At 46.0% G+C, this 21,473-nt stretch overlaps 8 protein-coding genes across 8 annotated transcripts; 5 read left to right on the top strand and 3 right to left on the bottom strand.

Annotated features, from left to right (window-relative positions):
- Positions 1-537: 537 nt before the first annotated feature.
- DFJ58DRAFT_844967 (uncharacterized protein) lies at positions 538-2,032 on the top strand (the record flags this gene model as incomplete). Its single annotated transcript, XM_041393115.1, has 10 exons — positions 538-645; positions 706-731; positions 807-843; positions 895-908; positions 1,047-1,048; positions 1,223-1,523; positions 1,570-1,598; positions 1,650-1,705; positions 1,753-1,778; positions 1,834-2,032. The coding sequence occupies 10 exons, from the start codon at positions 538-540 to the stop codon at positions 2,030-2,032; spliced, it is 798 nt and encodes a 265-aa protein (XP_041239537.1).
- A 319-nt stretch (positions 2,033-2,351) lies between these two features.
- Positions 2,352-4,970, bottom strand: DFJ58DRAFT_808084 (aryl-alcohol oxidase-like protein). The gene is made up of 9 exons (XM_041391280.1): positions 4,447-4,970; positions 4,230-4,390; positions 4,078-4,184; positions 3,825-4,029; positions 3,589-3,777; positions 3,128-3,537; positions 2,991-3,075; positions 2,595-2,941; positions 2,352-2,544 (listed from the first exon to the last, which is right to left on the bottom strand). The coding sequence occupies exons 1-9, from the start codon at positions 4,563-4,565 to the stop codon at positions 2,458-2,460; spliced, it is 1,710 nt and encodes a 569-aa protein (XP_041239536.1). The 5' UTR covers positions 4,566-4,970; the 3' UTR covers positions 2,352-2,457.
- DFJ58DRAFT_808070 (MFS general substrate transporter) lies at positions 4,955-7,799 on the top strand. The gene is given in 16 exon segments (XM_041391279.1): positions 4,955-5,351; positions 5,415-5,476; positions 5,532-5,719; positions 5,739-5,773; positions 5,829-5,929; positions 5,983-6,000; positions 6,050-6,118; positions 6,174-6,249; positions 6,296-6,345; positions 6,403-6,586; positions 6,633-6,815; positions 6,863-6,996; positions 7,048-7,147; positions 7,250-7,336; positions 7,388-7,491; positions 7,548-7,799. 16 exon segments carry the CDS (start codon positions 5,286-5,288, stop codon positions 7,597-7,599), a joined length of 1,509 nt encoding a protein of 502 aa, XP_041239535.1. The 5' UTR covers positions 4,955-5,285; the 3' UTR covers positions 7,600-7,799.
- Positions 7,800-8,416: 617 nt separating this feature from the next.
- Positions 8,417-9,767, top strand: DFJ58DRAFT_707823 (UbiA prenyltransferase family-domain-containing protein). Its single transcript, XM_041383767.1, has 4 exons — positions 8,417-8,742; positions 8,805-9,189; positions 9,241-9,569; positions 9,619-9,767. The coding sequence occupies exons 1-4, from the start codon at positions 8,560-8,562 to the stop codon at positions 9,694-9,696; spliced, it is 975 nt and encodes a 324-aa protein (XP_041239534.1). The 5' UTR covers positions 8,417-8,559; the 3' UTR covers positions 9,697-9,767.
- A 1,039-nt stretch (positions 9,768-10,806) lies between these two features.
- DFJ58DRAFT_808062 (uncharacterized protein) lies at positions 10,807-12,475 on the top strand. The gene is made up of 7 exons (XM_041391278.1): positions 10,807-10,874; positions 10,937-11,055; positions 11,106-11,267; positions 11,338-11,413; positions 11,466-11,600; positions 11,655-11,836; positions 11,893-12,475. Exons 1-7 carry the CDS (start codon positions 10,844-10,846, stop codon positions 12,097-12,099), a joined length of 912 nt encoding a protein of 303 aa, XP_041239533.1. The 5' UTR covers positions 10,807-10,843; the 3' UTR covers positions 12,100-12,475.
- DFJ58DRAFT_808059 (cytochrome P450) lies at positions 12,472-14,831 on the bottom strand. Its single transcript, XM_041391277.1, has 11 exons — positions 14,614-14,831; positions 14,472-14,561; positions 14,101-14,419; positions 13,914-14,053; positions 13,751-13,866; positions 13,585-13,699; positions 13,521-13,534; positions 13,201-13,469; positions 13,017-13,142; positions 12,821-12,964; positions 12,472-12,765 (listed from the first exon to the last, which is right to left on the bottom strand). Exons 1-11 carry the CDS (start codon positions 14,702-14,704, stop codon positions 12,705-12,707), a joined length of 1,485 nt encoding a protein of 494 aa, XP_041239532.1. The 5' UTR covers positions 14,705-14,831; the 3' UTR covers positions 12,472-12,704.
- Positions 14,832-15,427: 596 nt separating this feature from the next.
- On the top strand, positions 15,428-18,588 carry DFJ58DRAFT_856497 (GMC oxidoreductase; the record flags this gene model as incomplete). The annotated part of the gene is made up of 26 exons (XM_041393927.1): positions 15,428-15,482; positions 15,528-15,535; positions 15,587-15,686; positions 15,734-15,795; positions 15,845-15,888; positions 15,953-16,026; positions 16,073-16,142; positions 16,189-16,253; positions 16,303-16,361; positions 16,412-16,450; positions 16,504-16,515; positions 16,563-16,631; positions 16,687-16,780; positions 16,848-16,863; positions 16,910-16,928; positions 16,980-17,103; positions 17,159-17,243; positions 17,298-17,512; positions 17,560-17,642; positions 17,690-17,747; positions 17,801-17,890; positions 17,941-17,985; positions 18,035-18,067; positions 18,123-18,187; positions 18,241-18,313; positions 18,366-18,588. The coding sequence occupies 26 exons, from the start codon at positions 15,428-15,430 to the stop codon at positions 18,479-18,481; spliced, it is 1,773 nt and encodes a 590-aa protein (XP_041239531.1). The 3' UTR covers positions 18,482-18,588.
- A 106-nt stretch (positions 18,589-18,694) lies between these two features.
- On the bottom strand, positions 18,695-21,148 carry DFJ58DRAFT_808045 (cytochrome P450). Its single transcript, XM_041391276.1, has 13 exons — positions 21,037-21,148; positions 20,779-20,979; positions 20,583-20,725; positions 20,346-20,518; positions 20,225-20,291; positions 20,085-20,169; positions 19,796-20,017; positions 19,736-19,749; positions 19,454-19,682; positions 19,359-19,401; positions 19,175-19,300; positions 18,975-19,118; positions 18,695-18,917 (listed from the first exon to the last, which is right to left on the bottom strand). Exons 3-13 carry the CDS (start codon positions 20,685-20,687, stop codon positions 18,800-18,802), a joined length of 1,326 nt encoding a protein of 441 aa, XP_041239530.1. The 5' UTR covers positions 20,688-20,725; positions 20,779-20,979; positions 21,037-21,148; the 3' UTR covers positions 18,695-18,799.
- Positions 21,149-21,473: the final 325 nt, after the last annotated feature.

Here is a 21,473-nt window from a genome sequence, read left to right as displayed (position 1 = left end):
AAGTACTGCTATGTATGTACTACAGACTCCTACCCATCGGCGGGTCCAACATCCGACCAAACACAACCAAGCTCTGTTTCTCCGACGATTTACCGAAACTTTTTGGGCTACTTACACACTCGCCACTGGTGGATATCCACCGTACTCACCGGTGAATAACTGACCCCCGATTTCGCCAGGGTGGATATCCACAGTGGACAACCTCCCAGAAGGTTACCCACGGTACACTACTCGAAATATGTAGCTGAAACAACTTGTGGCATGGATGGGAAAAACGCTCAGCCATGATGCAGGATGCAGGAATGCCGTGCACAACATGAGTGTCTGCGCGCCCATCACGTTTCGATTTCATGTGCCACCCAGCACAGGCTAGCCATACCAGTGCAATTCTGAATTTATACAGCTAGGTTCGGACACAAGACACTCTGATAAGCGATGCATCTCCTTTTTGAGCAGGGCAACTTATTAGTATATGAAACTTTTCGCCTCGCATTAACTCCGTGATGCCCACTTGGTGGAGTGCCCAAACTCGAAGTCATGTCCACACCGATGCAGTTACGAGCGGTCAACGTTTCCTCCAAGGACTTGGCTCTGATATCATTCACTCTTGTGCTGTACGATCACGTTATCACGTTTGCTGAAGAGGTAAATATTGTCGCCTCCATAAATCCTAGACTGACTTCTGACCTGCCGTTATCATTCCAGATAAGTTTCTTCTGGACCGGGCCATGGTCAGCTTCAAGAATACTATATCTCAGCGTAATGCCGTGGATAGATTCTGTTTTGTCGTTTGTGATTAATTGTAGGTTCACAGATCCGATACCTGGCTGTGACACAAGTATTGTGCGTTTGACTCCATCCCATAAAACTGCACCTGTTGACGAAATCGATTAGCTTGGTGCTTTTTGGTCCGTCAGCTTGAAGATTGCTTGTCGTAGCTCTGGCAACTAATATCCGAACAGCAGATGTGAAGAGCCTTAGTTCTCTCGTGGGTGTTTTTAAGTTGCGCATATCGTCGTTGGGGACTTACACACAACTTTCAACAGGGGTGAGTTTGTGCACCTGACAAGGTCCCAGCAAGACCGGCTTACATTGAAATACTAGCGCTAGCCAGCTTTTTGTCGTGGATTACCTCCTTGCATTCGTGGTTATGGTGCTCTGCCAATGTCCGTCTTTCACTTTCCCATTGATCTAATTGCCTTCACCAACGGCGAGTCTACAGGTGTCGTGACATTGCGAGTATGGCATCTATTCAATCGGAGCCGCTTCATTAGATGGCTTGCGGCCGCTGTTTTCATCAGTTCCATGATAGGAACTGCAATTGTTGGCGGCTTCAGTTTTCACGACGTCAAGAATGCCTACGATATCACCAACTCGTCTTCGGGGAGCCCTCCAGTGTTATTCACAATCTACTTGCCATCCTTGATCGTTCACACGGTCATGTTCTCACTGACCATGTATCGCTTTCGCGCCAGCTCAGGACCTTTGCAAGAACATGGGATTATCCATCGGTTCTTAAAGGAGTACGCCCCCTTGTTGATCGCAAGCTAGTTACTAATGTTTGGTTAGAGGGATGTTTATGTATGCATTTGCTGCCGGTGCATATATCTTCATTGTTCTCACTTGACAGACTCTGAAGTAAACGATAGGAACGCTACTGTACGAAATCATCTGCCTTTCCATGACTAAACCAGATGACATATCCGTAAGTTTCCCATAACTGCAAACACTATAACTGAAAATCGGTTCCAGATCTACTATCCAGCCCTTGGGGGAGGGTAAGGTCGTGCCATCCATGTTGTTCACTGAAAGCTCACAGGCAATATTTCCCAGATTGGCAGTAGGAACCACAGTCGTCTCCGTCTGTCGCGCGATGCTTAGCATTCGCTCATTGGCTGCAACTCACCATGTCGATCCTGTATGGCTGCTTAACCATGCGGAACTCAGCCGTGTTCCATGGAGGAGAGGAGCTAGTGAAGGGGAAATCTATGTCGAAGTGGATGCGCTGGAAGTTTTCCCTCTCGGTGACTAACTTCACCGGCACATGTAATATGAAAACACGAATCTAATCCATGTATGTCAAATATTATTTCTCGATCCAGTAGATACTTTGTAGGTATAAAGAAAGACAATATGTAGCACTTACCGCCCCTCTCTGCTTATGAATTTATTTATGGCATGATTTGCTGTCGTGACCTGGATCATATGCAACCTTGTGACCTGCATAAGTAACTTACCTGTCTTGAATATTGCGAACCCCGATACGTGTAAGCACTGAGGCTCCCGCAGGAAGAAACCCGGGTTTACGAATGACGTGATTTGATGTAAACGACATCTGTGATGGTCTGGCCTTCAAGCGCAATGATTTTCTAAATTCCACGGGAAAATTACCCTAGATCCTAAGCTCTCTATCCAAAGGTAAAACTACTAAAGGAAAGATGTACGTTGATCCGAGTCTCAGGACCATGCAGCTTTGATCAAATCCGCTGCTCTTTCAGCCAAGGCATAAACGCATGCTTGAGGATGTCCAGCTGGTATATACGGCTAGAGAGATGTCAGAAACCTTGGTCACGTAACGCCAAGCTGCGACTCACTAAGACGGATGCGTCAACGATTCGCAATCCAGAGCACCCTTTGACGAGTAAATTTGGGTTGACCACACCATCCTGGCTGGAGTAGGATGTCATTCGAGCGGTTCCAACTGGATGAAATACCGTCGACGTTGAGTTCCGAGCATACTCTGCTAGGTCTTCGTCTGTCGTGGAATTAAGAGTACCAACAGCTTGGATAATGTAGCCTTTCCAAGCGGGCGCCTCGACGAATCGCTTGGCAGCTTTAATGGCTTCCACCATTACATAAAGATCGAATGGGCTTTCGAGCAACGCAGGGTTGACGATTGGATTATCAAAAGGATCGCGCGACGCCAACGTCACTGAACCACCTTAAGATCAATCAGTGACTGAGCATGCGATATGCACAAAATTACGCACGAGATAGTGGAGAAATTACGTTTGTTGCAATAGACAAGAAAAAACCCGTCGCTGGGGTGTTTTCAACGAATGAGACAAATCCATCCTGTAACGCACGTCGTCAAATTACACGAAAGAAATGAAGAAGACAGACTTACGACGGGCATGAGTTCATAGTGAGCAGATGTCGGGCCAGCAGATGGGTCAGGATACTGTTGGAAGATACTTGAGTTTGGCGCAAGTCGCATCCAGCCAATTTGGTTGGCACCGGGGTCCGAAAAAAGTCCTGTGCCAGTCGTATTCCATTGTTCGAGCAGATCAGCAGCCAGAGATGCATTTCGGCCAACTGCTTCGAACGTGGAGGTAGAATTGACGAGCCAGTGATTGCCTAAGAAAGCGTGGTCAGAAAGATTCTTGCCGACGTCTCCAAGGTTAAGAATGGTAGTTATATTCAACGACGGAAGAAATGCCGAGTCGCCAACACCGCTCAGTTGCAAAAGTTGAGGTGTATTGATCGATCCGCCGGATAGAATGACTTCTTTGCTTGCATTGAACAACAATCGTGGACCTTGCGAGGGCATGAGTTGAGAATACCAGGACACAGAAAAGCTACAGCTACCTGTTGGGGTTTGAGCCACCTCTACTTGGCCGAATGTCGGAACGCCATTTACATGCGAAACCGCTACAAGTTTCGTGACGCGAGTTTGAATGAGGACATCCAGGTTATCTCTTTCCATTGCAGATGCTAAATATGCTGTAGCTGAGCTGCTCCGAAAGCCTTTCGAGCTCACGGAGTTCTGCGTCCATCCTAAGACTAGTGAGTAGTTGTTCTTGGCTTTACTAGCATTGCCTGACCAATTCCGAGAGGATGACCTGAATTCATGTCTATGTTGTATGGGAACTCGGAGACAAATTCTCTCGTTGTATCAATAACACGTTGATCCACGCCACTGATGTAGCCACCCAGGCTTACTTGCACAGGCCCCTTCATACCGTGTATAGAGGGATCCACCTCTCCGAGTACACTACGGTTGTCCGTAGGAGGCACCAAATGTTCGCTCTGCAGTCAGTTTTAATAGAGCCAGATCGGCAAGATGAGGATATTTACTTTCTTCATGTAACGAATCATTTCATTCCACGACCAACCAGGATCCGCGGATACTTCCGCAAATCGATTGTAGTCATCTATCGAGCCTCTGGTCCATATTTCAAAATCTGGAACCTTATTAGATCTTGCATCATAAGAATATTTGGACTTACTGATTGTACTTGAGCCCCCAAGAACGTATCCTCTCGGATATGGTATAGTCCTGTTATTGAGACCGATTTGAGGTGTGGTCGTGTAATTCCAAGTGACGGCGGTGTTCGGGGAGAGAGTAGAACCGAGGAATGGCACTTCAGCAGCCAGGATATTTTGGTTACTTCGAAAACATTGGTAAGTAAAGAGCGGCTAAATCAATTATCAAATGCGACCTACCTTGAACCAGCTTCTATCACGAGGACAGAAAAAGCAGGATTCTCTGACAGCCTGGCTGCAATGACACTGCCTGCTGTTCCCGCTGATATTTCGGCGGGATTGGCGGAGCAGTTTAGCATCGATCAGCAAGCAAAGAAAACTCTTCACCTCCGACCACGACAAAGTCGTACACTCTCGTCGGCAACTGAGTCGGATCAGTGTACAACGTAGCTGTAACATAACTCTGGAATGCTAGTCCAGAAAGGAGTAGAACTTCCAGAAGGCGCAACATGCGGTGATGCAGGTGATGTCCGGGGTGTTTGAATCATCCATCATCTTATAGGCCGGTAAATTCGTTGATACATGATCGTTGATGCTGAGCGGCGACCGGCGGACACTGTTGGCAAATATTATTATCATTAATGCTAATAGTAAACCGTCACCATTCTAGGGTAAGTTACGGCAAAATTCGAGCATGATGCATCTGATGGGCGCATGACTCCACGTACGTCAATTTATCATTGTAACGTGTATACATACTTTCGAAACGAAACGTACAGATCACATTTCACAAGCTCCGATGCCGGAATTTAAAGCCGCAGCTCACGTGCACGTGGGCATTATGTGCTAATCTTCAAGAACTTCGGTGAGGTATTTTTGCTTCGAAGCTGTGAATTGATATAACTAGTAGTGACCGGGCGTTCAACGTTGTAAACACTGAAACTGCTCTCTGAGAATCTCATACGGGCCATCATATAGGCTATAGCCAGCTTTTGACGACTGGCAAGGATACCCACTCTCCTATCCACATATCCGTCTGTTTCAACTGGACTCCTCGAATAACTAACATATTCAAGTTCATGGCACAAGATAACATAGATCCCTATTTGGTACAATTTGCACCAGACGACAAGGAGAATCCAAAGGTACGCTGTCTATCTCAAGCCTCGTCTTTCAAGCTCTAGAAAATGTCTAACGACCAACGTCAGAACTGGAGCAGGCGGAGACGTTGGTATCTCACATATTTTGCGGGGTTATTAGGATTTAATGCGTTGGTGGTTCCTGTCATTGAGTTTGAACGTTGCAAGTCGACTAATAGTGACTAGCACATTCGCTTCTTCAGCGCCTTCCGGCATTGCTACCCAACTGATGGCTCAGTTCAAGCTCTCTGAAGAGGTTGCTGCATTGACGATCTCACTTTTCGTAGCGGGGTATTGCGTCGGACCCCTTTTCTGGGGCCCACTATCGGAGCAGGTAGGCCAACTCTCTTCATGGAACAAGATTTTCTTGACGAGTTACCAGTATGGTAGAAGGGGTGATATTCCTTGTCACCTTTCCGGTATACGTTGTAAGTGATGGTCGCACTCTAACCATTAAGACATTTGACACACATGACGCACCAGTGTTTCCAAGTTGGTTGTGCACTATCGAAGAATACAGCATCCATTATTGTATTTCGTTTGCTCGGCGGTCTGTTCGCCGCCGCGCCGTTAACCAACAGCGGGTACGAGCTCAATTCGCTGAGTCAACTTTTCTTGACCAATGGCCCCCAATCAGTGCGTTGATATCAGACATGTATGTATAGATTGGTCCTCTCCTTGCCCTGACTAAAAAGGTCTCATAGTTGGGATGCAAAAACGCGAGGGAAAGCGTTGGCTCTATTCACCCTTGCACCTTTTGTTGGACCAGCCCTGTAAGCGGGCGTATGATTCACCTGACGAGGACTACTTACATAGAATTTTCCCCAGTGGACCACTGGTTGGGGGCTATATTGCTCAGTCGGGGACGCCATGGCCTTGGTTGTTTTGGGTTCTCACCATATTCGTAGGTCGCTTAACCAGGAACGAGTATATTCACCGACCTTTCATAGGCTGCAGTGTGTTTTGTGCTGATCTACTTTACTCTACCGGAGACATATGCGTTAGTTGATACAATTCCTGGTATTCGTTGGACCCCGTGCTGACATGATACACTCAGTCCAATTGTCCTTCTGCACAGAGCGAAGCAGCTTCGTTTGGAAACGGGCGACGAGCGATATCATGCACCTCTGGAGCTGGTCCAACAAAAGCAGCTACACAAGCGACTTGAAGATAGCCTCGCTAGGCCATTTAAAATTCTCATTTGCGAACCAATGCTCATCGCAGTCACCGCTTACATGAGTGTAAGCTCTCATCTCTTTCATCTACTTTGACCTTACTGTCATGCAGTTCGTCTATGGATGTGTGTACCTGTTGTTCGAAGCATATCCTGTAGTGTTCACGGGAGGACACACGTTTTCAGCCAGGTATTTTGCTACGTTTAGAACTCAAATTGTATTTATCTTTGCCCTAGGGGATTTGGGGTTGACTTACCTACCTCTGGTCGCGGGCAGCATATTGGGCGTTTTTGGAGTGGGTCATGCATTTTTCGCCGTTCATGCTTATCTGATTTTTCCTAGTATCTCTTGATATTTCACCCTCAGTACGAGGCAGCGATGGATAGGCACAAAGCAGGACTGGTTTCTCCAGAGATACGTCTTAATCTGGCTATGTCTGGGGCGCCCCTATTCGCCATCACCTTCTTTTGGTTCGGGTAAGCACAGTTGATACCCAAGTGGTCTTGCAAAGTCACATCTATTTGTAGATGGACATCCTATCCATCCATTTCATACTGGGCGCCAATGATGGCAGGTGCTTTAATGGGACTCTCTTCGATTTGGATCTTTGTAAGAACTTTCTTTCATGTCAAATTTCATACGTTAATGAGTCGATCGCGTTTTCTAGCTTGCATTATTTAACTATATCATCGGTGCGACGAGAAGCTCCTTCTTTCCTCATTTGCTCAGTTTTGTATAGACGTCTATCTCATTGCTGCTGCATCTGCCCTTGCTGCGAACACTGTTTTTAGAAGTGCTGCAGGCGCTGTGTTTCCTGTACGTATCTTCTTTTGTGGCATTGGCAGTCGGTGCATGATTCCCTTGCAGCTATTTGCGTCACAGATGTACACTGCCCTTGACCCACGATGGGCTTCAACTTTACTTGGCTGTATTGCCTGCATGATGATTCCCATCCCTATTGTGCTGAAACGGTCTGCATCTAATTTTGCTTTGGAGAACCTGGTGATTGATTATCTTTTGGACACAGCTATGGACCCACATTGCGTGCCAGGTCTCGGTTTGCTCCTGCGCTTGTTTAAGATGAATGCACCGCTTTTACTCCCCAGGACGTTTCCATAGTGCTGTTGATGAAGTTTTCAATTTTATCAGCACATACATTTCCGTTGGACAATCTAGCTGAACTCTATACTAGAGTCGGGGAATACGTTATATTTTTCTGATGCATGGGGGTTTGACCCCATGTAGTATATATTGGAGCGATATATCCGCGACTATGTGCCTGCGTGTCGCGAGCAAGGCAAGAAGTAGTGAAGAGCACTACACTACGACAAAGTCCTGGCCAAACGGGTGCTACTCCGCCCCTTGCATAGGGGGCCTCACTCCAGTATCCTCTAATATATGCCAAGAGTTTTCTCCGTGTTGGATATTCAATGAGGTCATACATAGACCGCAACTCATCGAACGCTCGTTATTATCACTAACCGTATATAGTATTCCGGATATTCCGGAATCCGGATGCACTCACTTGAACATGTGAACCATCATGCATATGGTCTTTTATCCGGGTCTGAGGGTACGTCCGAGCCAAATCCTAGCTACAATATTAACACTAACCTACCTAGGAATATTCACACCTTTGGTATTTCGTCACTCCGCTTTTTTAATAATACGAGACCGTAGATCTGTAATGTCCGCCATTGCCGCATTAGATTGTTACATCAAGTTCGTAACAAGCCTCCACGGTCATGCATGCCACATGGTGCATGTGATCAGTGGCATGATGATGGTTTGATTATGTCCTACCATCAGATGGCACTGACTTATCCACAACTTCTTAAAGATTTTGCGCGCTAGGGTTCCGAACTAGTCGGCTATCTCGCACACATTTCAGCCTGGTTTATGAAGACGGAGCCAGATTGATCATGAGTAACGTTCTGCTATCATAATGAGAACAATACTGCTGTTCACCGTCTCAACCGGCGACCGCATTCATCCGACAGGTTTGTGAGTCGCTAATAGCAGCTTATAAGCCTAAAGAGATGAACAAAGCCCTCCAATTGCTTCGAGCTGCACAGCCGATATACAACTTTTTGTTGAACCATCTGTTGGCCGCAATGCAGACCAGCGCTTTCGCACAAAGTGCCAGTGATACATTATTCGGCTTTATTTTGACGATTTTTCTGTTTGTCAAGTCAGACATCAAAACTACGTTGATTCCAATCGTAAGTCATTAATTCGTGGTATTTAAAGTACTGATACATTCCGCATCATACCTTGCTTTCAGACAATATTGTGTGTCAGTTCAGCTCCCCTTTGCGCCCCAGATCGCATTTTTCCAGTGGTTTGGTGGATATTTTTGCATCTTCTGCAGTTCGACACATCCAATCAAATACAAGATGTCGAAGAAGATGCGAAAAACAAGCCTATTCGCCCATTACCAGCCGGTCGAATCTCGCTGAGACATGCCACCATTCTGCGTTGGGGCTTAGTCCCAGCTTGCTGGTTCATATCCGTCTTACATAGTGGTCCTGTGCTATTTTCTAGCGTGGCTCTCGTGCTGTTTACCATCTTATACAATGAGTTACAAGCAAGCCGTCACTGGCTCACAAAAAACATTGTAACTGCAATAGGTTTCGCTTCGTTTGAAGTAGGAGGAATGTTGATCGCAGGCGAGTCATGTATTTTCCGGTCTGATACGGATTGGCTAATGAATACTGAAGGTTGTGATACGTTGCGCATGGACGCTGTGGGATGTCTGTCTGTTGCGATAAGCACAGCAGTGTTTGCTACAACTATACACACCCAAGATTTTAAAGATGAGGCGGGAGACAGGTTAATTGGCAGAACGACCTTACCGATTGTGTCACCGCAAGCGGGTCGTGCCTCAATCTTGCCACTTCTTGCGATGTGGTCTATTGCTCTCAGCTTCGTGTGGCAGTTGACTTGGGCTGGCACTATTCTGCTTCTCTGCTTCTCTTCGCTGATCGGCGTTCGATTCTTGTTATTGAGAAACAGGATGGCGGACCAAACATCATTCCTTCTATACAATGTCAGTCCTAACTCATCCATACATCGCCCCTGCGCTAAAATGTTGTTAGATGTGGTTGTCGGTAGTACACATGCTGCCAGGCTATTGGCGGTACCTCCGATATCAAAATGATCCCTTCATTGCATAGCGACATATGTAGGTATTAGGCAAATGACCATGGTTTCAACTATACTGCACATGAAATTTACCTAAAGAATGAAACAACACTATTCAAACTATGCTCTTTCCCGTCACTGTTTCGGATGAGAGGGGGGGTTTATAGGGAGTGGGTTCTATGCTAATGTCAGCTTATATGCACTTAGAGCTAGTACAACCGCAATTCGGCTACGGCCCGCTCCGGTTTGGCGTTCACCGGTTTGTCAGTATTTTGGCTATCCTAATAGTGAGCCATGTATACTGGCAGATCGTTCGGACTCTGAGTCACGATACTATGTTTTTTTGTATTCTATATGAGTTCGAGACACGAGAACACGGATAGAACTAGGTCTATGTGGTGACACGGCTTTTCGTGTTTCCCACCTTCTTGTTTCGTACTACCACGTTAGTACTCGCAACTCCTCTACTCCTCGACTACACTCTTGTTTTGTCACACCCGCCCGCCACTTCCCTTTTAGCAGCTTGTGTCTCACTCGTAGAGCGGTTCATTGGTCCCTTTTGCTGAAAAAAGTCACTCGACGCACTGATTTCGACCATGATAGAATTCTGCGAATTCTGTGTATTGAGCTGCGGTGTCCCACTCGCCCCCACGGCTCATCCTGGACTTTCTCCACAGGTTCGAAGCGGTGTTTCGGGTCGTAAAACCCTGCGGGTTTTAAGCCCAAATAGCTTCATAATGTCTTTGCTACTATTGGTACAGTCAGATAACATTAACCGGTTGATATATCTGATCTCCTTACCATCACGAAAACCGGCAACTACACATAGAGTATTGCTTTGCCTTTGGGTATAATCCAGCAGACATGTGATATGATGTTGCTATTCATATCTATAAAAACTTTTTTCTCGCCGGTTTCCTGATGAGAGCACTCAGCACAGGTGAGCTGCGTGACTCTCTAATCAAGGCGCAAGTTGATGATGCATATATGATATCTAAAACCGATCTCTATCTTGGTGGTGCTGTCCACATATCGGGATAACAGGATCCTTGTATATAGCGTTGCAGATGTGGAGGCCACTGGCAGAAATACCCACCCCGTCACACCTCCCAGGCCTAATCGTCTTCCATGACCAATTACGAGCCATCGACAGGCATCCCACTGGATGCTGCTAATTTGATGTCAACACTTCTGGAAGGCATTTTATACGGTGAGTATCGCAATCGGTAGCTCCACGGATCCTGTGGTTACCAAGCGCTGAGAGATTTTCAGGCTTTTCAGTCCTCATGTTTATAGGTACCATGTGGATATTCACCTACAAACGTCGCACGCGGAACACCAATAGGCCTACCATTGCGGTTGCCGCCCTGCTGTTCATACTGAGTACTTCGGTTAGCTTCCCGCCGCTTGCCGACAATGTCATTTACTGAAGTCTCCGAAGCACATAGCTGTGGGCATTATTCGCGTTGAAAACGGACTGGTGAAGTATCGCGACACGTTTCCAGGCGGTCCAGTTGCGTTCTTCGCAGACCTTACTCAAGAAACGTTTGTGGTGAAGAATGCGATACTTGTCTTGCAAACTCTGCTCGGCGACGGAGTGGTGGTAGGTTCATTTTTTTTATCTGCCGGCTTGGAACTCTTGTGGCTTATATAAATCCCCATCATGGCGAAAGATATATCGATGTTACGTTGTTTGGCAATCTATTCGGGTTATCATCCTACCATGCATAATGTGGTGCGGTGTCGCAGGTTAGGTTGCAATCACAGCCAGGAAATCGTGTATTCTGATTTTGTCTTGAAGCGTTTGGTGTCTGTATGGTCTACAGCATGTCCCAACCGCAAACTGACAATTCCACAAATTTTTTTCTCAACGCGGCCGCACAATGGATCATGGCATTCCTTGCCTTCACAATCGCAACTAATTTGTTGAGTTCCGGTAAGCACACCCCTACGTGATGTTGAGACTTCATACTCACTTGAATATGTCCAGGGTTACTGGCATATCGCATCTGGATGATCGAACGCAAGGTCTCTACAATTCACGCTACGAAAAATAAAACACCCGTATTACGCGTGCTTGTGGATGCCGCTGTTTTGTACTCTGCGGCGGTGTGCTCTTCACTCATCTCTTTCATTTGCTCGAGCAGTGGAATGTATGTTATGGCAGACCTGGTAATTCAGCTGTTAATACCTATTTTAAAAATTGATGAGCTTTGATCAACCACTAGGTCATCCCGATCATCCCGATTGCCTTCTATATGGTATTTATTCGCATCGCGACCAGTCAAAACAATCAAGCTTACGCCTCGACTGTCCGTGGTGGGACGACTGAGACAGAACGAAGAAGCTCGCATTATCATATGCAGCCTTTGCACACTATCAACTTATACACGCAGAACAGTGGTATTTCCTTAGCTGACAGCCCAAAGGTGTGAGAATGGCTTCGCCTCTACGATGGACACAGTGCCCTCGCCGCATGAAACACTTCAACGATTCCAACTCCGTACGCCCTGTTTCTAACTATCTTTCCTTTTCCTATACTCTTTACCGTTTTACATTTTCACACGTTTATTTAACGTTCATATCTCTTTCGCTGTTCACTGCCTTGATTGCTTTGATTGTGGTTTCCACTTCTTTCACACTTATCTGCCGTCCATTACTGTAGTAACCCAGCTTAGTATACTTCTGTCGAGCTATCCTTCCACTTCGAGGAAGCCGTCACGCAAACGTTCGGGTCAGACACCGAAATGATTGCCAAGTCCGCCTTAATTCCGCAACCAACAAGCATCAAATCCCGTTGCCCACTACGATTAATAGCAACCTCCCACATGCTCATCTTTCAGAACATCTCCTTCAACACAAACAAATAAACCTCCGATTATCATAAGTACATTATCGACAGGTTTCGAACCTAGTTCAAACGTAACCTAGACCTCCCGGTGGTAACTGATGCACGTTATTCGGTCCTGCACGCAGAAAACATATAACCCAATCAGGCGGTTATGTACAAATCCCAACGTTCATCCGCAAAAAAAGAAGTTCAATATAGAATCACATTTGCACTACGCGGTATGAGACGACACTTGAATGGTAATGGAAGGCTGTCAGGTCGTTATCAGCAAAACATGACGACAAGTACATAAAACAGTTGCAGACCTCACAAAACTGGACGAATATTCGATGACCACCTCTTCTTCGTTGCCATCATCTTTCAATGGTGGTCTGATTTCGAAAGTAGCCAGCAGTTGACTGACGAATAAGAATATCTGTGCGTTTGCGAGGTTCAATCCGGGGCATATTCTTGACGTGTGCTTAGCAATTGGAAGGTAACGATGATGTGTTGTTTGTTTACCTCTTTCCAAATCCAAATGTGAAATCTCGAGGATCCTTCGCGCTGTTTTCATGCCCCAAAGGTAAATGACGCTCAGGTATGAATTTATGAGGATCTTGGTAGATGTTTGCGTCGTGAGTCATCGCCCTAAATCAAATATTTGTTTCAGCAATTACTTCCTCTCTGAGCCTAGTGGCTAACTTACCAAATGTTGAACATCACCCAAGTATCTTGTGGGATACGGTAGCCCTTGTACGAGTCGGTTTGAACGGGCGACCTTGGGATCACAGGTGTCACAGGATTAAAGCGATGAACTTCCCTTATTATCGCATCGATGTATGGCATCGCAGGCATGTCAGATAGCAGGGGCTGTCTGGTAGACTCAGTGACGCTCGTAATCTCTTGGAAAGCCTTTTCTTGGACATCTTGATGCGCCATTATCAATATCAAGAAGTTCATAAGCATCGCGTATGTCTGTAAAAAGGTCCGTGCTGTTTCGAATGTCAGACAGCACAAACGACTTACAGTCTCTATTGCGGCTAGCTGCGGTGTAAGAGAATACTCCGTCCTTTATGACAAATTTACTCACCCGTATGAATGCTTGCTGCTGCAGAGACGAGTTCTTCCTCCTTATATTTTGACGCGCCTGAAATGATGTCGCTGAGTGTGTCTGGCACCATTCCCTGGTTCGCAGTACCGTCAAGCTTTGTAACATGTTCGTTATAAGTAAGATACGATATAACAGATAAACGTACGACAGAACTGCGTGCCTCTCGAAAAGGTTGCGCAGTATACTCGATGAACTTTGTCCTAGCATCCCTCGCCCATCGTTTGAAAGCCATTCCAGGGAACCAGTCTGGTAAATACAATACTAGGATGTTCAGTACGACTGTGTGTCGTCGGAAAAGGATGCTTTACATAGAGGCACAGTATCAGCAAGCCAGCGTCCAGGCCGCAAAGCTTGTTGAGTGTGAACAGAGATTTCGTCCCCTAGTTTGAGTTCGGAGTCGTCTACTTTTCTCCCGTACGTGAATCGAGTGATAAAAGACCCAAGATACCTTGAAAGACGTCACTAAGTGGCCGCGATGTTCGATAGAATTCGCACCTCCGAATATGCTGCTTGAATGACTCGGGGGATTGTGCCATCTGCAGCATCAAGCTAGTAGTCTCTTCTTCGAGGACTGGGCCCCAAGACTTTTGGGCCCTTGGATTAAGAGCACCTTGAAGGAGCGCTCGGGCCTTCCTCTGCCTCTCGTTATAATCCATGAATGCGATATTGTCTTTCCGTCCAGTGAGAGCCACCATGGACCAAGTTGGACGGCGGGCATAAAGGGCGGACTTTGTTTCCAACAAGTCGATAGTCGCACTAGCTTCGTTGACGATGAGGATGTCCCGACCAAAGGCATAAAGGTATATCAAGGGCCCTAAAAATAATGAGCTCGGAATGTATCAATCGAGGGACTCAAGAGGTCATGCCAAATGTTTTGGACCAGGCAGCAAACTCTTTCCATGGCTGGTCCCAAGGTAATATCTCCTCATTTCCAGACCAAAACTTTCTTTGTGGACCTATATCACTGGGGTCACTTTACGCGTTCGGCACGGCACATTCAAGAATCACCTGGAGGAAGAGGTAACCGTCGAGATCTTGCAAATGCCCAACTAGCCAGAGCCAGCGTACAGAAACATGAACAGAGACCTAATGTGGACATCTTCGATCTTAGGACATACCAGAATAACTCGGGGCCCGCAGTCTCAGTTTTATGCTCCACTCCTCGCGTCGCGGCTGCGACAGTAACTCAGATGACGGCGTTGATTCTCAGACTAATTCTGATTCGAGATCAGTACGGTTAATAAAAAATGAAACTCAACCTGAAACTGACGGAATGGTACGTAGTGACCTTACTATTTCAAATTAAAATGCTTCTGATCAATCGAAGACGGATGAACGCATGACCCACTAGCTGGAGCTTCTCCCCGAAAAAGTTGAAACGTTGAATTGCAGGTGTCGTGTCCATATCTATTCTAAATATGATAGTCGATATATCTGAAATTCTAGAATCTAGAGACTACTAGTTACATAGGGTCGTCGAAGATTCTATCAGATCTTATCACCTATCTGATGGATGTTTTCAAATCAGACCAAGTCTCACGAAAACATCATGTGAACTGGGGTGTAGCCGCGGACTTATATTGCTTCGTCTGCCAAAAATAAATAGTTTTGAATATCGAAGGAAAATCATATAGGAACTAAACGTGTGCAATTGTCGTTAATTATCCTTATGCGGTGAAGGAGTGGACTTAGAGTGCCATATTGCAGTTCAGTCATGTCCGTGATCAAGATCTCTCAGATTATCAATATCCAGTCATCCATCTCAGCGCCTGTGTCTTTATAAGAACGGTTTTAAGTCTCATTTATCCTTACTAGTCGAACAATGCTGACCTCCGTCGATGAAATTAAAGGACAAGTCTTCAACTATATTATCATCGGTACGCTCTCTATCAAGTTCTGAATGTAACTCACCATACTTCCAGGTGGTGGAGTAAGAAGGAATTTGCGGCTCTTAACTTAAGATCTGACAGACGGCCCCTAGACTACCGGTCTCGTTTTAGCGACACGATTGTCAGAAAACCCATCGACTTCAGTGCTTGTCTTGGAAGCAGGCAGCGCTCATATTGAAGATGACGCTCTCTGTCAGCTTGTCAGGATTCCCGTGAATTATCGCTGACATGATGTCTAGTGATACCTCAACAACGTTGGTTGTATATGGGCAAAGCTGAATACGACTGGAGCTTTAAAACTGTGAGTATCTCCGAGTGTAGGCTCGTAATCGACATTAAACAGCACCAAGGAAACACAACATCACACCAAAGACAGAATATTCACATGGCCTAGGTCAGTTTGTGCTACTTGACTCCGAAGAGTCATTGCTGCTCTGACTGATGACTCTTGTTTATAGGGGAAAGGGACTTGGAGGCAGTTCCGCAATCAATAATCTCCTTTGGAATAAGCCAGCGCGTCAGCACATTGAAGGTGAACTTTATTTGCCTACATTGATGTCTCCTTGACACACCAACAGCATGGGGTGCGCTTGGCAACGATGGCTGGACTTGGGAGAAATTCCAGACATATTCCAAGAAATCTGAGAGGTCAACCATATTGCTAGGTGGCGTTGCCTAACTAATCAACTCCCAGGTTTGTGAAGCCGAACCATAACACGGATGTTTTGACGTATGATACGAAACTTCACGGGGAGCATGGTGTGTCACTCCCCTGACAGTATAATGAGTCTTGCTCATCTTCTCTCAGGCGCCATCACCACGTCCTTTCCTCCGGTAATTTCAAACCTCGAAGAAGATTTCAGGAAGGTATTGTTTGGATCCTAAGAATGTCACATTTGACTCACATCGCTTGCCAGGCAATGGAGGCCCACAATATCCCGACCATTCAAGACTCAGTAAGTTCTATGCAGTGACACTCTTGTATGTTCTAATGGTGTTTCGCATCTAGTTCTCGGGGGAGGTAAACACGTTATTCGCTCGCTACTTTTCCACCTAACTTTCACTCAGATCCGCGGAACATCTCCTTCTCTATCCACTTTGGACCCATCGACGCATTGTCGAGCTTACGCTACTAACGTGGGTGCCCCAAAGTTGTCAGCTTGGTTGATACTGATTCCTCACAATCGCTCAGATGTATTATCAACCGGTCGCAGGGCGTACTAACCTAAAGGTCCTCGTCGATGCCTATGTGACCGAGATCATCACAACGAAAGTCAACGGATTAGGTCACTGCCACTGGTGTCAAATTTGTCAAAGGTGACAATACTCACATGGCACATGTCGCTGGCGAAGTATGCCTAACGGCGGGGTAAGCTCTTTACTATCTGAGTCACAGCAGCTGAAAACTTCGTCAGTGCAATCATGTCTCCAAAGGTTTGAATAATTTGTGTCAGCTGCTTCGATATGGACTAACTTTCTACCTAGATACTCGAAATGTCTGGCATCGGTGATCCTGCTGTTCTTGAACGGGCAGGTATTGAGGTGAAACTTGACCTCCGTGGTGTTGGAATGAATGTTCAGGAACATCTATACACCGGAGTAACCTTCGGTGCGTCGCAGAATACAGGACCTAGCGTATGGTCGCTGACCCGCACTGATTTTAGAATTGACGAATCACTTTTCGGGCGAACAGGAGGTCAATACCTTTGATTCTCTTGCCACAAATCCTGGCTTGCAAAAAGAGCTGCAGTAAGCCAGATCATTAGTCAATTGGATATTGCCGGCTGAACAGGACACTACTAGTGCATGTGGCAAAGGCACTTTGAACCTCAACACTGTTGACATCGCGTTTGTTGCATTAGATGATATTTCACCCGAACTCAATGCAAAAGTAATTGCATCCCTGCAAAGTGAGGAGAAGGACGCGGGACTCGCTGCGCAGTACAAGATACAAGCCGAGCATCTTCGGGAGAAGGTCCCTAGTCTCGAAATCATACTGGCTCCAGGACCAGCAAAGCGTATGCATCACATTTGTTGCTGTATTTTGATGCTTATTACTTTGCAGCACCCGCGCAGGGGTGGGATGCCTCGAAGAAGCATGTTTCGCTCTGTTTTGCCACCAACTGTCCGCTTTCTCGTGGAACCATAGTAAGCAGCAGATTTATCCCTGAGTTCTTCGCCAATGCATTTGATAGCATGTTGCATCCAAAGATTCGCTTGCGATTGACCCGTGTATTTTTGAGAATAGATTCGGTAAGGCAAGCCTTTCTCGTATCACCACTCTGACATACCTTGTCGATGTTAAGACCTAGACACCATGGTTGAACTGGTCAAATTTTGCAGGAGGTTGGCTCAGACACCTCCCTTGAAAGGAGAAGGAGAGGGCCGACTCAAAGGTAAGCGTTATTTTCACAGCCTTGTGAAACAGACTCATACTGCATTTCAGAGATTCATCCCGGACCAGACTGTCAAGATGATGCCGCCATCGCAGGTTTGGTGATGATCTAATTCCTCAAGTGAAATTGCTCACCTGAATTCAGAATGGATTCGCAACAATGTCAACACGACCTTTCGTAAGTTCTCTCTACATGTCTGCATACACAATGGTGCTAGATCATTGCATGTCAGATACTGCTGGTTCATGTTCTATGCTTCCAAAGGAATTGAACGGCGTTGTTGATCCTCAACTCAAGGTAGTACTTTAAGAGATACAATCATTTGCCGTGTATTAAACTCCGACCTATAGGTATGGGGCACCCACAATATCAGAGTCGCCGACCTGTCGGTCATTCCACTCCATGTTGGCAGCCACACTCAATGTGAATTTATTGCTTTTCGCTTCACCATACTTCCTAACATTTATCTTTCCAGCTGTGGCATATGCTCTAGCAGAACAAGGTATGCTCCGATTCTCTCCAAAACCACTCGTTCTCATCAAGTCGATGATCTTAGCTGCGGACATTATCAAGGCGCACCACGAGAAATAGTTGGACTTGACTGGTTTATGTTGTACAATAGCAATGGGATCGTAGTCACATGTATACTTTTGAAATCTCACGTCAGTTTGTCCAGCTTCCGATAGCTGCTTATTACAGGATCAAAGCCTTGAACTGTTCCTTTTAGTGACACGTTCAAGTAAATTGACGACCTTCCAGGTGTCTTTACATAAGGCCACCTTCATGCACAAATATTGGTCAGTCTGAAGTTCAAGCCTGATGTAGATTTTTGGACCGGATACTATGTTATGTTACAACCACGATGCTTAGACAAGACAAGTATACACGGATCCGCTCACTGTCCTCTCCCTACAAGTTGCTGCGGCACTCATTGCCACTCTTGGACATTTCCCTAGCTCTGTCTCGGAGTTCTGCTGCGAGTTGCTCAGAGCGGGGAAGTATACAAGCTTGAAACGACTCAGGGAACCTTACCCAGTTAGTCGTGAGTAAAGCATTCAAGTAGTGCATGGCCTCAAGTACTGACCTCATCAAACCCTGTCTAAACGGCGTCGTCAAAAGAGAGTGCTTTCCATCTGATCCAACGGCTGGAGATATGACGAAGGTGGACACGAGACCAGTTACAAATAAAAATATACTATTATCCGCAAGAAACCTCCCGGGACATATCCTTGAGGTAGATCGGCATCAGAACATCGAATGAATGTATCGTCACCGCCCACGCACCTCCTACCGAATCCAAAAGCGTATGAATATGGGTCCAATGCTGTCTTTTCGACACAAGCGTCGAGAAAACGTTCTGGTGCGAATTCATCGGGAGAAATTCCGCTGATGTTGTCCCTAGACATTGCCCTAGAATTAAAACGTAATGAGCATATCGTAGAATCTACAGAACACGCATGACACTGACCAAATATTCGGAAAAACAATTGTTCCCTTTGCCACGCGGAACCCTTGGAAGAAATGAGTGAACAGATACCTGCTGATTCAAAGGATTGCTCGGACCTTGATATACGTCTTCTTTGCTTGTAAAGTGAGGAAGACATAAAGGAACAACCGGATTCCATCGCATTGTTTCTTTAATGGCAGCATTCACATAAGGTAGGCGGGAGCGATCATCCAATGTCGGGAGTTGCCCATGACCAACGACGCGATCAAGCTCCATCCTAATCTTTGTCTGAATATCAGGGTACAAGGCCATGGCGAGAATGAAAGCCAGAATTGTGCCCATGGTCTGCATCTTGGTATGTCAGAACGACATGTATGATCAATGTATTGATGCCTTGCCGTTTCACTACCAGCTAATGAGAGTCATTTCAAATCGGAACGTCAAAGGCATCGACTCACCCCCATACATCGAACCAGCAGCCCACCGTATGTGATGTTCCATGTTGGCAGCGCCTTCTATCTGAAGACAAGTAGCAGTGAAGGATATGTTTGGTGAAGACGATGAAACTTGTTGTTTCACGTATTCAAAAGGTAGTCCGACAACGCGAAGAAGGCGCGTGCGGCCTTCTGTAGCAATGGCATGGATGTTATTGAAGGGGACCCAAGAAGGGATATATCTGACTGGAACCGTGCAGATGCTTCATGTTAGTACTTCGTTTGAGGATAGAATTCTACGGGATTTACTGACGCCATGGCAACGTATCGACAAGGTATGCTCCTGGCATCATTCCTTTGCCTATGGTGTCCATCATAATCTCCAGTTCTTCAATAAACTAGATGGATGGGCGTAAACAAAAGCCTATCGCTAGCCAAGTAAAATGCACAAACATTCATCGATTCTGGGCTTTTCACTGGGACACCATATGTCATGGACAACACAATGCGGCCTGCAGCCCTTAATTTATCATTTTGTCAGTTGAAAGACGCTATTACGAAGTGCATCACTTACAACCGAAGCTGAGACATGAAGTCACTTGGGTTCTCGATAAGACTGTCCAGAAACAATACGACAATCTCCGCTTGCAAGTTTTCGTATCCCTGGATTGCACCGGCATTCAAAGCCAAATGAGCAAGCTTCCTCTGGTGTTTCCATGCGGCGCAATATCTAAGTAAAGGAAAGCTCTAGGCCATGCAACCAAGATCGGAGTTAGAACACCAACAACGGCAGCGTCCCGATGCCACCTACCTGACCAAGGCCCATGAGCTCTCCGAGCATTATGGGTACCGGACGATCAGAATATGATTTCTTGGATAGAAGTTCGTTGGCATGTTCGAAGGAGTTCAACACCATGATCCGCTGGTCCAATGCCTTAAGGTAGATGATGTCGCCTATGAGAAGAATGTTACCGAAAGTAGTTGTATAAAATGTATGGACGACTAACCATACAAGCTTTTCCATTCTGCAAACGCTTTTGCGGTGTCAACTAATGGAATATCAAAGAGGTTTCCTATGATTGGCAATTGTTTAGGACCAGGAGGTAACGGTATGAACTGGTGCGTGTCCTTTGGCTCGCACTGTCCAAGTCTTTTGCGAATGACTTGGCACAAGTAGACGCCAGATGCACCGGCCAAGCACGCAAAACCTATCAGCATGGAATACATATTAACGGGAGTAAAGTCTGAAGCAAATACTGGAGCACCTTGATGATCACATTCAGCCTATATATCACCGGGCTTTGTCCGAGCAACGAAGACGCGACCAATGGAGCAGCCAGTTTATGACATTCTTAGGGCAGAAATGATCACTTGGAATACATAAATTTGTTACAAGGCTCATTCACGCAACACCGACGTGATCGGATGCCGCTATAATTAAACCTTACCAAGAAGGTAATTACCGCACCTCCAAACCTACCGTACTGCCTTATGTAATATTGAATTTGATAACTACATAAACGGAAATACGATAAGTTCAGTTCATGTGGAGGTGTACTTACATAGGACGCCATGATCTGATGAGACTGAAACTGATGGGCCGGACGCAGATCAATACACCGGGCGCTGATTTCGACTTCGACTTCCTCATGGGACTCACGCGCCATCAAGTCACTGCCACTGGGTTGTCTCCAAGAATATT

The sequence above is a fragment of the Suillus subalutaceus genome (genome assembly GCF_016647625.1).
Source record: "Suillus subalutaceus strain FC151 chromosome Unknown DFJ58scaffold_124, whole genome shotgun sequence".
NCBI lineage: Eukaryota > Fungi > Basidiomycota > Agaricomycetes > Boletales > Suillaceae > Suillus > Suillus subalutaceus.
The sequence above is the reverse complement of the archived record's forward strand: the minus strand, read 5'-3'. Positions and strand labels throughout refer to the sequence as shown.